This window comes from Anser brachyrhynchus (genome assembly GCF_964034855.1).
Source record: "Anser brachyrhynchus genome assembly, chromosome: 3".
Lineage (NCBI taxonomy): Eukaryota > Metazoa > Chordata > Aves > Anseriformes > Anatidae > Anser > Anser brachyrhynchus.
Genome location: NC_137696.1, coordinates 110,867,554 through 110,883,185, shown reverse-complemented (window position 1 = coordinate 110,883,185; position 15,632 = coordinate 110,867,554). Strand labels below are relative to the sequence as shown.

General features: G+C 37.1%; 1 protein-coding gene across 1 annotated transcript in view; it reads left to right on the top strand.

Annotated features, from left to right (window-relative positions):
- The first annotated feature begins 2,629 nt into the window (after positions 1 to 2,629).
- Positions 2,630 to 15,632, top strand: part of NOL10 (nucleolar protein 10) — a 48,854-nt gene continuing 35,851 nt past the window's right edge. Inside the window, exons 1-11 of the mRNA XM_080584891.1 lie at positions 2,630 to 2,788; positions 3,271 to 3,316; positions 4,671 to 4,769; positions 5,493 to 5,570; positions 7,303 to 7,340; positions 9,066 to 9,202; positions 9,828 to 9,893; positions 11,342 to 11,402; positions 11,954 to 12,039; positions 12,392 to 12,470; positions 13,712 to 13,861. Of these exons, the coding sequence (XP_080441017.1) occupies positions 2,723 to 2,788; positions 3,271 to 3,316; positions 4,671 to 4,769; positions 5,493 to 5,570; positions 7,303 to 7,340; positions 9,066 to 9,202; positions 9,828 to 9,893; positions 11,342 to 11,402; positions 11,954 to 12,039; positions 12,392 to 12,470; positions 13,712 to 13,861 (906 nt within the window). The 5' untranslated portion in view covers positions 2,630 to 2,722. The remainder of the gene's footprint in view (positions 2,789 to 3,270; positions 3,317 to 4,670; positions 4,770 to 5,492; positions 5,571 to 7,302; positions 7,341 to 9,065; positions 9,203 to 9,827; positions 9,894 to 11,341; positions 11,403 to 11,953; positions 12,040 to 12,391; positions 12,471 to 13,711; positions 13,862 to 15,632) is intronic.

Below are 15,632 nucleotides of genomic sequence, written 5' to 3'. Positions count from 1 at the left end.
TGTCCCCTGCCATTTCCCTAGCTCGGACTGTGTGCTGTGCCATGTGACCTCAAAGCCACTTCGTTCCCTTGTGATCATCATGTGTCTTTCTGTTCCCTTTGATCCATCAATGCAAGGAAGCTTTGTGTGACTTTGCCTTTCTCTATGTTTATGAGTACTTCTTCGTATGTCACACTAATGTGCAAAACACAGCCTCCAAATAGTCGTTAAAAGCATTAATACCTTATTTGAAATATCTCCCCAGGCAGATTTCTCTAAACAGGTAATCAAACTTAATTGCCTAGACAGTTATGACATTGATATTAATGGGAAAGCTTATGTTTTAAGTATTGTCTTGCAAAACAGCAACCACAGAGCTGTTGTTCTCTATAAAACAATTTATACAGCTACTACATATATTATCTGCGTAGTCTTCCAGTAATGTCTTTTTTTCCCCCTGCTTAAAAAGATTCTTTTAAAATCCCATTTCCTAGTCCTGCAAGTGTATTACTGTAGAAATGTATTGAAATTAGTATAAAATATCTCAGTGAAGGAACTCTTAAAATGACTTGATAGAGATAGTAAAACACTGTTATTTAAATGAAAACATTTCCACGTATTTTAGGATTAATATGCAAATTATTTCTCTATTATAATTCCTTAGCTGTATGCATTTATATACTGAAAGGACATTGTGTAGTTACCATTAAAATTATTAAAACCAGTAAAGATTACTTTCAGTTTGCTTATCACTAATTGTTCCAGAACACTGTATCTTGTATGTTACAAGGTAATGCACATAGTAGATTCTGACACTAGAAGAGAAAAAAAACACAAGAAAAATTATTTGCTCCTAGTTGAAAGCATTCTCTCACACCTATTTGCAGTCAGCACACCTCAGCTATATTCATTGAACTGAAAATCTGAAAGTAAATCATTACTACTTGCAAGAAAGATTCATTGTACATATGAAGCAAAAAGCTTCATCAAAGCTTCAACTGCATCATTCAGAGTTTGATTTTTTGAACTTATCTGTAGTAAGTGTAACAAGCAGATCTGCTGCTCCAAAGTTATCTGGACTGAAACTTTAATAGTCCATGTTCTAGTTGGTCTTTTTACCTTTAAACTTTCTAAAAAGTCTTAAATGTGTCAGATTTATCACCTTTGCCTGAGAACTGAATTTCTGAATTTGTCAAAAATAAAATCTAGAAACTTGAAATAAAATTTAGCTTCCTGCTATGCAGCCAGAATCTCTGGATTCTACCAATCTTCCATCTTTTTTCTTTTTTTTTTTCTTTTTTTTTCTTTTTTCTGCATTGCGGTCATTGAAATGCATCTGGAGGACTGAGGAAAGGATCGGGAATCTTTGGGCAGCCTCACCAAAACAATGTCTAATGGTTCCCCAATATATCAGAACCTCCAGGATTTGTACCTCTAAGTTCTTTGTCGGTTCAGTCCTCCTGACCCTACCCTTTGAGGTGTCACTGTGTCACATCAACCAGCCGGGTCAGGATGTCTGGAATTCCCTAGGGCATCCTGAACCGCACGAGACACTTCTCTGTGGATAAATGCATTCAGCTTTAAGTGCCTATTAATAGCTAGTAATGGTCTAAGTAATTAGACAGTAGAACCTAGGAAAAGATTGAGCTCACCCCGAAGTAGACACCTGGTGGCTAACGTGCTACATTGCTCCTCAGGCATCATTAACTGCATTCACTAGGGATGAGATTCAGGTGTGAGCTTCTAGTGCCATTTGAGATGTCCTTGCACGTCTTGCATGGCCTCCAGGTCATGCTGCAGAAGGGCATGGGTTTTCCGTAGGTCTTGTGTCAGCCCCATCTAGGTGTCTTGGATACTGTGCAGCATCTCAAATGCCTCTAGACAACCTACATTTAAGCAAGTGAAGGCTTAGCTCTCTGAAAGGGGAGCTTAGCACCCCCACAAACACCTATATGTTGGTGTGTTGATATTGCGTGAATCTCAGCTATAAGACCCTCTAATGATATGAACAGTTCCTTCTAGGCATGATATTGGTACTGTCGTTGAAATACATCATCCAGGGAACATCATACAAAAGATTTACTTGACACAGCTTCAGTTCATAACTTGTAGCAGAATTATGTGTTCTTGTGATACAAACTCAGTTGTGATTTTAATTGTTTCTAGAAAACATACACAAATTAGATACATATGATTTTTGTCTTAGTTGTTGTTCTTGTAAGCTAAAATAGGAATGGTATTACTTTCGCATGTCCAGTCTTGTTCAGACGGTGATGGTACAAAGCACTAACAACCTGTTTTTTTATGTTTGCTTGCAAGATGCTGCTCAACCAAATTCTGGATTGATTGATTTCCATCGATAGTGGGCAGGGTTCGCTGTAGGGCAAGAAAATCAATCTCCTCAGCCACAACTGCACAGGCAGCTCCTACCTTTGCGATTTGGCTGTGCGGAATGGCAACACTTCGGGCGGAGAGCAGCCGCTAAGCGCTAAGGCGATAAAATGGGATTTTGCCTAACAACTCCCTCATTCAGCGATAACTTATCTAGACTTCGGGGCGGGTTGAGCATGTCCCCAATCCCTCCGTACGAGCTGTGGCGCGGCACAGCCGCCACACAACCCCCATCCCCACAGCAGCGCCCGCCTCACGGCGCACTGCTGCCGGGTTAAAGCAGCAGCCCGGAAAGCCAGCCGCTTTCCGCTTCCTCTCCACCCGGGAGGAAGAGGCGTGCGAGGCCGTCGCCATGCAGGTTTCCAGCCTCAACGACGTGAAGATCTACAGCCTCAGCGCCGGCAGGAGCCTCCCGGAGGTGAGCGAGGGGCCGCCCCCCAAGGGCCGCCCCGCGGCGGGCAGGGCTGCGCTCGCCGCCCGCTGTGACGGGGCCGAGGCCCGCCGTAGCCCCTCGAGTTGTTGGCCCGCTTGCTGCGAAAATATTTGGGGTGGTGTTTTGGCCCAGAGCGGCTCACAAACCTGGCCTGACCCTCTTGTGTTGAAGGGAGAGGATTTTTAGCTGAAAAACGGTTGTAAATGTTTCTTATATTAAAGTACAGTTTGAACACGTGTGTCTCTTGCTTTAGGTGTGCTATTCTACAGATTCTTAAGCACTAATTTTTAAATGTCTTTAAGAACGATTGAACTTACCACTAGAATTTTTAGTATAATTAAGGAAAAAAGCCTAATGTTCCAGACAGATCCTAAACTTCCTACATTTTCCGATGTGATAGGCCTTAACAGTTCTCTGGGTCCATTACGTGTAATAAACTTAACAGTGATTTATGTGTTTCTGTACAGTGGCTCTCAGACAGGAAGAAAAGAGCGTTACAGAAGAAAGATGTGGGTGAGTTTCTCCATCACTTGGTCCTCAGTACTACTAGGTGGCACGTACATACATGACACACAAGTCCAGAAGCAGGCCGTTAACAAATACAGGACAGTTACGCATAACTCATTTTAGTAAGTGCAAATATAAAGCTATAGGTAACGTTAGAAGGCCATACTTCAGCTTCCTACGTAGTGCTGTGTGAATAGTACATTACCACTATTGTTTTAAATTTCTGGCATTAAATATTGAGAGATTGTAGATCAAACTGAAATGTGATGGATGCATTCATGTGTAGTTCATGATAATGTCTGACTATAGACTCCTTTTTGCATTTTAAACTCAACTTAGAGTGCAGGAACGTCATCGTTTTAGGCTAAACTTGTTATATGGAATATTGTTATATTATATTATTATCTGGAATATTGTGTCCAGTTCTGGGCCCTTCAGTTCAAGAAGGAGAGGGAACTGCTTAAGAGAGTCCAGCAGAGAGCCACAAGGATGATTAAGGGAGCGGAGCATCTCCCTTACGAGGAAAGGCTGAGGGAGCTGTGTCTCTAGCTTGGAGAAGAGGAGACTGAGACGTGACATTATTAATGTTTATAAATATGTAAAGAGTGAGCATCAGGAGGATGGAGCCAGGCTCTTCTCAGTGACATCTAATGATAAGGCGAGGGGTAATGGGTGCAAGCTGGAACATATGAGGTTCCGCTTAAATATGAGATGAAACTTTTTTATGGTGAGGGTGACAGAACACTGGAACAGGCTGCCCAGGGGGGTTGTGGAGTCTCCTTCTATGGAGACATTCAAAACTCACCTGGATGTGTTCCTGTGTGACCTGATCTAGGTGTTCCTGCTCCGGCAGGGGGATTGGACTAGATGACCTTTCAAGGTCCCTTCCAATCCCTAACGTTCTGTGATATGAAGTAAAATACGGCTATTAACATGCCATAAGAAGCATGGTATAAAACAACTAAAAAAAGGCATAAGTTTAACATGATGATGGAATATATTATACAACACTTTTGTTGTGTAAAATGTGTGATACATATTCACTAATAGTTTATATAATTTGTAACCTAATTACCACCTCAGAGTAGACATCTCAGGATGTCTATTAGACACCATATTAATAGACACCATGTTTTGCACGGTGATAGTCTGCTTCTCAGTGTTAGCAAACTTTATTATTATTCTTATAGCGTGTGGTAAAGGTAAATATTTAACTATCATTTAAAAGATCATGAAAGATATACCCTGTGTTCAATGAACTCCGCATGCTTCTGTAAGAAATCATTGTGGTTTTTTGGACTGGTACAATACTACTAGCTTTAAAAATAATTCTATTTTTTGCTGTTTCTTTTCTTTGTAGATATCCGTAGAAGAATTGAACTTATTCAAGACTTTGAAATGCCCACAGTTAGCACAAAGATTAAGGTATCAAGAGACGGACAGTATATTATGGCAGTTGGTGAGTTAACTAAGGGTCCCTCTGTAGCAGAGGCCAAAAGTACTAGAAATTTTTTATTGCAGAATGATTTTAATATTTCAGGTAAAATTGATAGAGTTCACTGTTTAAATAGAGTATTGAATGGAGTTTTGGAAGCCTACTCTTAAGATGTGGTAGAATGAATGTTTTGATAGTGATGTTGTGAAAGGCTTATTTTTAAAATGCAGATACTCTTCTATTTGTAATACAGTTGAACACTTAAGTTCTTAATTATTTTTATTGTGTGTTAATAAAGTTGCTTTAATAACTTCTGAATGTCGTTGTTTGAGTATTTTTTTTAAAGGATGGACGATTATGCCATATTTTATAACTGTCAAAGTAAGAGCCTAACATGAATACTTTAGTTGGATTTAATAGCACAGAGAGACTTGGTCTTTTAGACTTACTGGAAGATATTACTAAGTACTGTGTGATGCATTCAGCACAAGAAAGTACATAGAAGGTACTTTCAGACACCAAAGCCAAAAAAAAAAAACAACAAAGAACAAAACAGGCTTTTTGGTAATACAACCTTAGGGATTGTTTTTCCAGTTGCTGAGGCCTTGTTAAGATGAGAATATTTATAGTTGAGGTGCATTAAAGACTGTATGCATAAGTTTTTTGTTTTGGTTTGGTTTTTTGATATATGCTTTAGTGTTATATTTTCGTTCAAGTGTTTTACTAAAGATCAATTTGTTCTTTCAGGAACTTATAAGCCAAGGATCCGCTGTTATGATACCTATCAGTTATCCCAGAAATTTGAAAGATGTTTAGATGCTGAAGGTTAGTATAAGCTATGGCTGCTAGTGCATGATGTATTTCGTATATAATTCAAGTTGGACTTAAATAGAAATTTCTTTCCCTGTGCTGAGGGGACAGATTATATTTTGGAGAAACACAAGAGTTTAGAGTAAAATCTCACCTAGTCTTTATCTCTGTATTTTTCCTTCTTTTTCTATAAAGTTCTTTCCTCTGTTGGAGCTGTATGAAGAGAGTAAGATCTACCCTGAGCCAGTACGTGTGGGGCTCAGAGAGTGAATGTGGCTGAAGGCTGCTCTGTTTGGGGAGTGCTGTGTGCTTATGATGGTTAGTTAAGTGTCCAGTTTTTTTTTTTTTTTCTTGCCTCTGTGAAGCAGTAAGGTAGCAGAATGCACTGTGGTTGCACCACTGTTACTGAAATGAATTCTCATGTTTTTCTGCTGGAGCCCAAGCTAGGTCAGTTAGAATAAAGAGAATTCTCTTGGGTTATTTTTTGGTTGGTTGGTTGTTGGTTGGTTGTTTTCTTTCTTTTTTCTTTTTGGAAGCAAGGCCTAAATGGTAGCATGGGGAAGGCTCTAACTTCACCTTGTTTGGGAGTATTTTGGAGGGAGAACAACCGTGGTGGTGAAAGTGAGAAGTTATCTAGACGATGAGAAGGGAGAATCTGCTGAAACTTGGACTAGGGGAGGAGGTCAGAGCTGCCTCAGCTTTGCAGCTTGAATTTTTATGGTATATAGAATTGGCGATGGATTTTGTTTGTTATTGTTAGATCAATGGCGGAAGACTTGAATCACTACTGAGAAGTGGAATTGATTTGACTAATATGTGATGTAAAAAAATAAAAATGAAAACTACTGAATTAGGTCAGGGAAAGAGGAGTAGAGCATGGTAGCGTTTCCGTACGCGGTGCCTGAGTACTACAAGGAGTCTTGTACAGTAAAGAGAAGGTGCTACAGAGTAGTATGAGGGGAGACTGTAGGAGAAGCTGGGGAGAGGAAGGTGTGGCAAGAGAGACCCACTTGGAAAGAGAAGTCACTGTAATAGTAAATGCTTGCAGTTAATTAGAGCTTGAAGTTAATTTTTCCGAACTGGCTTCTACACTGTCAAGTATGTTTAGCTTGAATTGTAGCATGGAGTCACTTCAGGTAATCCTAAATGAGTTACCTCATTTAAATGGAAACAGTTTAGATGAAGCAGCTACTCCCTAATGTTCCTGACCCACCTTATTTAAAACTAGGCAAAGTTCAATATGTTGCAGTCTTCAGCGTAGATAATAGCTTTTAAATTTTGGACCCTTTAAGCTTTTTCTGTGGAAGCTGACTCCTTAGAAAGGTCGTGTCTGCAGATCTGCATGTAGTACATCTGACCCCATATTATTTTTTATCATTTTTGACAGTGTACCGAAGATCCATGGACCACATGCTCACTCAAAATCATTTCATTAAACGTTCCCTGAGCCAATAAATACATGGTTGAGCGTTGTGTTGAGGAACATGTCAAATGTACAAGAATGACAAAAAGATTACAAGATGCTTCATATGTTTCTAAAGTTTTCTAAAACTACTTACTATTTTGCAAATAAAGTTATATAATTAAAGATTTTATCACAATGTCTGTATTATGCATTGACACCTGTGGGGAATACTTATATGACTAAAGGTTAGAATAAGTGTAAATATTTTCAGGATATATGCCAATGTTTGCAAATAAATTTGCTTACTTAGTTAACTTGAAATTCTCTTGCTCTCTCCTCTAGTGGTTACATTTGAGATTTTATCAGATGATTACTCAAAGGTATGTTTAATGTTTTCAATGTATAAATGAGAAAATTGTGTAATATGTATATTAAAATATATTTTCATATATAGTAAAGGCAGTCAATCAAGAACTTTTGGAACAGATTTAAAAAAAAAACACAAATCAAACAGGATAAACATTTTTTGTACCTTTAAAATGTTTTTTTGTTTTCTTTACCTCTTTGTATTATAATTTGCTTTACCACTTTTAAAGTCTTTTGTCTGCAGTAGAGAAAAGCTTCAAATAATTATCTATCCTATAACCAAACTAATGTGAAAAACATAATTAGTTATTCTTGCCGGGGTAACATTTAGTTATAATTGCTTGTGACAGTAGCCCACATACATCTTTTTTTGAGAGGTGGGATAGGTACCACTGGGTTAGATTGATTTGCTGTAGAAATGATAATTATAAGCATACGAATGAGGCAAAAACTGGAGGGAAGTAATGTCTTGTTTTATGAACTCCTGTACCTGGAAGAAACAGATGAGTTCTTAGAACTGTTAGCCTTTTTCAGGTTCATAGTTATCAATTCAAATTTTGTTCAGGACCCAAAAAATGTAAAACATTGTACCAGATTGCCTTGTCCTATAAACTTTGCTCTGTTGATTCATCAAGGTGTTATGTGCCAAATGAAATACAAAATTTAAGCACATAATTCTGCTCTTTTCATTAGGACAAGGCATTTTTAATTTGTAATTGTATTTCTTTTTTCTTAGAAGAGACCTTAGCATTACTGGTACAGGCTTGTCATAATAAAAATTTTCATTTAATCAGAGGCATTATCATCTAACCTTTTAACTCTAGTCTTTTCAAAGTTTTCCCCTGTGAGTTTTCCAAGAATGTGTGTGAACTCAAATGGATGAAGAAGGTGACTGATACAATAGAGTAGCCTCCTGCCTGTCTGTGAGAGAAAGTTTCTGGTTGTAAAGACCAAACAGTTATTTGAGAGGCTGAGGAATGTATTCTCCTTGTGTTCAGCAGTCTTTTTGACTGATTGCTAACAGTAAGGCTTCTGTGTTTTTTGAAACTGAAATTGGTATTGTATTTCAGACTGAAGCCCTTTCTTGACAACCTTAGCTTCAATTTCATTTTCCCAAAACTTACTGAATAGCTAGAAAGAAAATTAATTTCAGGTAGCTGTCTTAATTTTTTAAGCATGGTAAAAAGAGGGGATGGTATTTCATTAAAAATATAAAAATATTCATTGGAAGGGGACATCTAGGGTTCATTTAATGCTCGAAGCAGTACTTTTGCCAGTAATCTCAAAAACTGCAAGCATTGAGGTTCCACAAATTCACTGAATAAATTGTTGTAATGAGCACTGTGTGGAGAAATGAAAACACATCCTCCCCAGTCTGCTCCCACTAACCTCCTGAGGTATCATTTTGAGGGTTGTTGGCATTTTCACAGTGAGAGCACGCTTGGTTCTCATTCATGTTGATATCCATAAGGCCAGTTACATTTCAGTGCTTTCCTAAAATTAAGACTTGGACTAAGTCTTAGGAGAGAGTGATATCTTTATTAATGGAGCTTTGGCTGTGGATGGTGAGAATGAAGAAGTGCTAGTCAATTCTGTTATTTTAATAGAAATTATTTTAAGTGGGTTATGGTTAACCTGTGTGAGCTTGGAAAAATCCCTGGAGGCTGTGTTATGAGACAAGTTGAGGAGCTGCAGTCATCTGCTTTTGTATGTTTCAGTTCTTTCTGTTTCATTTTCAGATTGTCTTCCTGCAGTGTGACAGATTTGTGGAGTTTCATTCACAACATGGCCATTACTACAGGACAAGAATACCAAAATTTGGTAGAGATTTCTCTTATCATTATCCATCATGTGACCTGTATTTTGTAGGAGCAAGGTATTGATTACATAGATTGTTTTGTTTCACTTCTGTTAGGAATGTTTTCCAAGAACAGGATGAATATTAAAATACCAGAAAAGTTAAAAATGTTATTGAAAAAAATAGCTGTTCTTTCCAAATAGAGCCTGTGTATGAAGAGTGTAAAAAAAAAAAAAAAGTGGAAGTCAGTTTTCAGTTTTTCTTTGTTTTAAGACTTTCATTCTTTGAATGATGTGTTTGCAAATTTTATTGACACAATTACAATCAGTGTACTGTTTTAAAAGTGTTTGACATCTAAGTAAGGAAAATGAGAGAGTAATAAAACAACCAAGATAGAAAAAGCTGTTAGAATAGGAGTAAAATCACATATAATTAACAGAATTTGTGAGAAGACAGTAAAAATAAAATGAGATCTTCAAAGTCTGAAGCAAATTGTGAGAAAAGCTTTTAGTAATCCAAGCTGTAGTGTAAACTGTAGGAAATTTAAGGATGTTAAAAAAGGGATTCATGTATATTTTCTGTGGCAAAAGAGTAACTGATAGGATACTGCACTGTAGTAATTATCATTGGTGAACATACACATTATCCTCTTTTCAGTATTTGTAAGAGAAAGGAGTAAATTTGATCTATTTTTTTTTTGTAGTTCTGAAGTATACAGGCTAAATCTGGAACAAGGAAGGTTTCTCAACCCCCTGCAAACTGATGCTTCGTAAGTGTCTGTAATGCACAATGTCCGTCTGTCTTCCTTCCACCAGGTGGAACCAAACTCCTAATATGCTCTCCATCTCTAGTATGTCTGAATATTCCCAAATACATTGCAGAGTTGAAAAGGAACATATGCTGAGCCTGAGCCTGATTTTATTTTGTGTTCTGTAATTCTTTGTTCAAGTTTTTACGTTTTCAAACATTCACAGAAGAAAACTCAATTAAAATTGCTTAATATAGACATGTAATAGGTATTATATAACTTGATCTTAAGAGCATTTCATTAAAACTTCGCCATTACTGCTCAATTTAGTTGTCATGTAGAGGTCTGCCCACAGGTTGTGTACTTTCCTAGACATGTCTTTGTCCTTCTGCTCTTGGAGTAGCCCAAAGAGATGCATTTTTTTTTTTTAATATCACCAACATGTGTCTGATTCTTTTGAAAACCATACCGTAGCAGGAGCTGGGCCACTTTTGTGTGGGGAGAGGCAGATGAGAAGAACTGACTTGAGCGGATAAAGTGGCTAGTTAGTGAGCAACAGCTGATATTCAGTGGGTAGGAGAGCTTATGGGAAGAAGCAATATTTGGGCAGGCTCTACTATATAAACTGAGTAGCAGCAAAAAGAAAAAGGAGGGTGGGGGAGAGTCCTGGACCGGGAGAGCTAAGTCATAATGCATGAAATCTGAATCAGGGAGAAGAAACTTGAAGATGTGAAAAGGGTGTGGGGCAGGGGAACTGGATGAGTTATAGTATTATACGTGGAGGTCTTGGAATAGAAGGAGTTGGAATTTTTTGGGATGAGTATAATCAGAAATATTTGTATTTTGAAAGAATTGTTGGAGAAATAGAGGGCTCCATGTTGAGCTGTTGAGGGAAAAGAGGACGGGCTGTTTATCAGAATAAGTTGGAGATGTATGCTTCTAACTTATGTCGTCAGGAAGACCTTTTGATGTAACTGAGTCATTTAAGACTACAGTGAGCAGAGCAATATATCAAGGCTTGGTGGTGGATGGTGGCCATGGGCAGAGGATTGTAGAATCATTCAGGTTGGAAAGAACCTGAGTCCTACTCAAGACATGGTCAACATTGAATTCAAATGAGTTTGCCCACAAGGTCTTGAAAGCTCTGAGTATAGAAATTCCAGAGCTGCTTTTGGCAGCTCATTCCAATAGTTAATTACCCTCAAGGCATAAAAAATATTATCTTTACATCCAGTTGGAACCTCACCCATCTCAAATTATCAGCACTGTCTCTGATTTTCTCTGATAGCTCAGAATTCTTGATAAACTCCTCTTAAGTATGAGAATCTGTTATTAGGTTGCCATCCGCACATGCACTCCCTCCTCCCCCCGCCACTTTTGCTTCTCGAGGCTAAACAATATGTGATTACAGAAATCTTTCTAGTTACATTATTCTGAGGTCATTAAACTTACTCATTTTTCTGTTTTAGAGAGAATAATGTCTGTGACATAAATCCTGTACACTTCTTGTTTGCTACAGGGACAGCTGAGGTAAATGTTTGCATTCCTTTTATTAAAAGGGCAGCAGTGTTTGTATCTCTTTAATATTGGTTTGCATGAGGATAAGAAGAAATCACAACAGGAACCTACGTAATTAATTTGATCTCATTTGCTGTGTTAAGTATAGATCTGTTAAACAAGATGACTTTTTAGAGTGTAGTGAAGATATAATTTCAGAACTGTCTTCGTTGCTGAGATGTGTCAGATTTTGCAGATGAGAGAAAATAGCTACATTCTTAAGACAAAGCTATCTGTAGAAATTAGCTAGCCTCTGTACCCAGTTAATATTGGAAAACTTAGCATTAATCATTTTCATTCAGATTACATTTGTTTAAATACATAATATGTATTTAAACATATATACATATATATGTATGATAAAATGTATGGAGCTTATATGCACTTATTAGTACAACTCATGTCAAACTAGGGAATTTTTTTTTTGATTAATTATTCATAGATGGAATAATTCATAATTGTATTTAAGCACAATATCAGGTATTTGTTTCATAAGCTTAAAATATGTTTTCTGAACTGTTCAGGGTAAAGTGGAATGCTGGGATCCTAGAACTAGAAATCGAGTTGGGCTGCTGGATTGTGCTTTAAGCAGTGTGACAGCAGATACAGAGTGAGTAAAGGCTGCCTTTTCAAAGTGCATTCTTCTGTTTTTGTTTTTTTGTTTTGTTTTGTTCTTTAAGTTTTGCTTTTAGAAACCATTCCCATTTTGCATCAAAATCTCTCATTGCTAGTGTGAATAGAGGGTTTTCTTAGTCACAAAGAAACTGAGCCATTACTGCTCAGATAAATAACTAATTTTCTATGGAAGTTGTGATTGGAAACAATTTCGCTTGTTGAAGTAGTATTTCTGAGTGGTATCTGTAAATTAATTTACAGTAACTACTTTAGCTATTTTTAACATTTAAAAAGTATTTGCATCAGTTATGGAAAGAATGCCTAACTGTAAGCATTGTGCTTTGCAGGATAGATTGTTTACCATCTATTTCAGCGCTGAAATTTAATGGAGCTTTGAATATGGCTGTTGGAACGTCTACTGGGCAGGTAGATTTAACTTCTTCTGCAACAGTTCTTATGAGATCCTTTTTATGCAGTTGTCAGTCCAGGTCTCTTGTACATTGAGTGCACTTAATGTAAGATAGATATACGATAAGTATTTTTAAGACCATAAACTACATGTATAGTGCAACGATAGACATTGACAAAATTAATTTGCAGTTTAACAAATGATCTTGTTCTTCAGAATTACTGTAGGGTTGGCTTAAAATCATTGCAACCTCCAACCTAGGTAACTTCAAATTCTGCAGTTTTCTTAAGACTTAACAGTCAATTATGTGAGGAAGTTACAGCTTTTTTAGATTCTGCCAGTGCCATCTCAATGCAAAATATATGCTGTATCTTGATGGTGGCTGAAGAAGCAGAATTAATTGTCTTTCAACTACTGTTTTTTATGTCTTATCTTTCTATAAAAGATCATTTTGATTCATTTCTGCGTCGTTGCCATCCCATTTGTCAAGTGGAGTATGAGGGTTTTTCTGCCATTAGTGGTCCTTTCATGGGTTTAGAAAACTGTAGCTTGTTGAAGACAGATGCATAAGCAAGAGTTGTAGGTGTCATAATGTTAGTATGTATGTCAGGCTAACTTTATTGGAAATTATCATTTTGTTTAGATTATATAAATATATATATTTTTTCCCCAAAATTATTAATATTCATACTTGGCATATGAAAGATTTGAGGTCTTTCTCAAGTTGCAAAGGAAATTTTTGAGATAAAAACACGGGTTTCTGGAAGATGGCCTGTACTCTCCACTTCTCTAAAAGAATAATTGCATTCTGTGGTGTTTTGCTGAGTGAAAGCGATACTCACAGAATCTAGAAGGGCATCTGAAAATTTAAATCTTGTGAGTGAGAATAATGCAATAATTGAAGAGTGAAAAATTAGTAATAATTAAGAAATACTAAGAGCCTTGAAAATAGTTCATTTTTTTCAATTTTAATTGCAATAGAAATTAGAAGGACTTTAGAAAGATGGCAATTTCTTGAATTCAAATTTAACTTTTCTAGACTGAAACATTTTGGAGTTAATATATTGTAAGAATAAGCAGGGCTCACTTAGTAAGTCATTTTCAGAACTTGAAACGATTTATTTTATGGAAATCCTGTCCATGTATTTAAACAAGCAAGCAAACCAATCTGAGTTAAAACATTAGTGAAGGCCTAGTGTGTGTGATTTCCTCTTGATCTTATAATATTGTAAGTTTAATCTGTCTCTTATTCTTCAAGGTTTTATTATATGACCTCCGGTCTAGTAACCCATTAATAGTCAAAGATCACCAATATGGCCTGCCTATAAAGTCAATTCAGTTTCAGCATCAGTTGGATTTAATTATCTCTGCAGATTCTCGAATCATAAAAATGTGGAACAAAGATACAGTAAGTATTTCTCTGCTGCTGCATTCAGATCTTTTCACTTTTTTTTTTTTCCTTCAACTTGAATAATGAAGCTGAAATTCAGGGTGGGAAGTTGGGTTTTTAATGTGTCCTAATTTACATGTTTTGCCTTGTCTGGCTAAACAGGCCGGTATCTGGGAAGGTGTTTTACAGCCTGTCAGGTATAAAGATAGAGACTTCAGGTTTTTTTAGCTGTTTGTATATGTCTGCTTAAGATGCTTCTTTCAGTACAGGGATTTAAACACAAAGTATCTCAGCCATTGCTCTAGTTTGTATGTTTCTCAGTGTGCTTAGAAACATCTGATTCTGATTTTTCATCAGAGAAAAATTGATCATTTCAGTTCTCTGCTCCAAAAAGGGCAGCTTCAATGGTAGATCAGTTTATGAAGTGTTAAAACCAGGTCCCGCTTGTTTTCACAGAAATTTATTTAAATTTTGGATTTATTAAATTTTGGATTTATTTAAATTTGGATTTTGGATATTTAAAATTTGGATCTATAATATCTGCTTCAAATAACAATGTGTATTATGCTATATTAATGGATCAATAGATCCAGTTTCAATAGACAATATTTTTATCCCTGTCTTTTGCACCTATAAGTGAAGTTGCGATCTAATTAAGACTTTCCTTTCTTACCTTATGCTATTCTTGTCTCCGATCAATGCAGCTTGCACAAGGTATCTTACCCTATAGATTCACAGTAATACTAGTGTCATTTGGTTTGGTCTAAGGGGCTATCATTAGTCATTCTAGTCTTAAAACTTGCTCCATTCTGTATCTATGCTGTGTAATGTAACAGTAACATATCAGGAGCAGTAACAATTTAGAGGCACTTATTCTCTAACTATTTCAGGCAGTCATTTCTCTATTGTTGTATTTCTTCATGAACTTTCAACAGCCTCTTTTTCTGTGATTGCAAGCAGTTGTGTTTTTTTTTTTGTAAGCTCTTCTGCAGTTACTTTTTATTGTTTTAAAGGGCAAATAAATTATTGGTTATTATTTAAAACATCTGCAGTGGCCTCTCTTCATTTTTCCTAGGTATAGATATTTTCCTCACTGAGAATGAAACACTAAGGTTTGTCAGGTGGCCTCTGCAGTGGGAAAAGGGAGGGTTTCTTACCGCTGGAAGGCAAAGATAGCTTTGGACTCCTTCCTAGAGTATGTTCCAGCTGGCTCCACCTCTCCCAGATGTTGGTTCTTGACTATCTCTGGCTGGGAACCAACTGCAGAGGCAGACTGCGGGGTGGAGAGCATATGGCTTTGATACCAGAATAGCCCCATGCTGAGACGTGCCTTGGGGTGGGGAGTATGAGGCTTTTGTCTGCTAAGACTGGCGTGGGGGAGGACTCTTATTAATCATCGGGGAGAGACCAGAGGTGGGTGGGGTAACAGCATATAACTGGGAGGGAAAGGAAGGGCCCAGAAAGGTAGGTGGGATTGCTGCAGGGAAAGAGAAAAGAGGAATAGGATGTAAATTTGCTCTGTTCCTGTCCCTCGTTTAGAACCGTGTAGGCATGTACTCTCATGCTTCAGATTCTGTGGCCCAGTTGTTAGACACACTTCTTTAACTGGCTGTATTGCATCTTGGCTTACAAGAGCACCTGTATTTTGTCTGGGTTTTTCAGACTCTGTTCCAATTCTTATTTTTTTTAAACGTTTCTTGCTTATACCATTTTCTTAACCATTAAAATTTCATTTTTGACCTAAGCTACATACCAGTGGATACTTTTATTATTTTTATATAATTTTGTG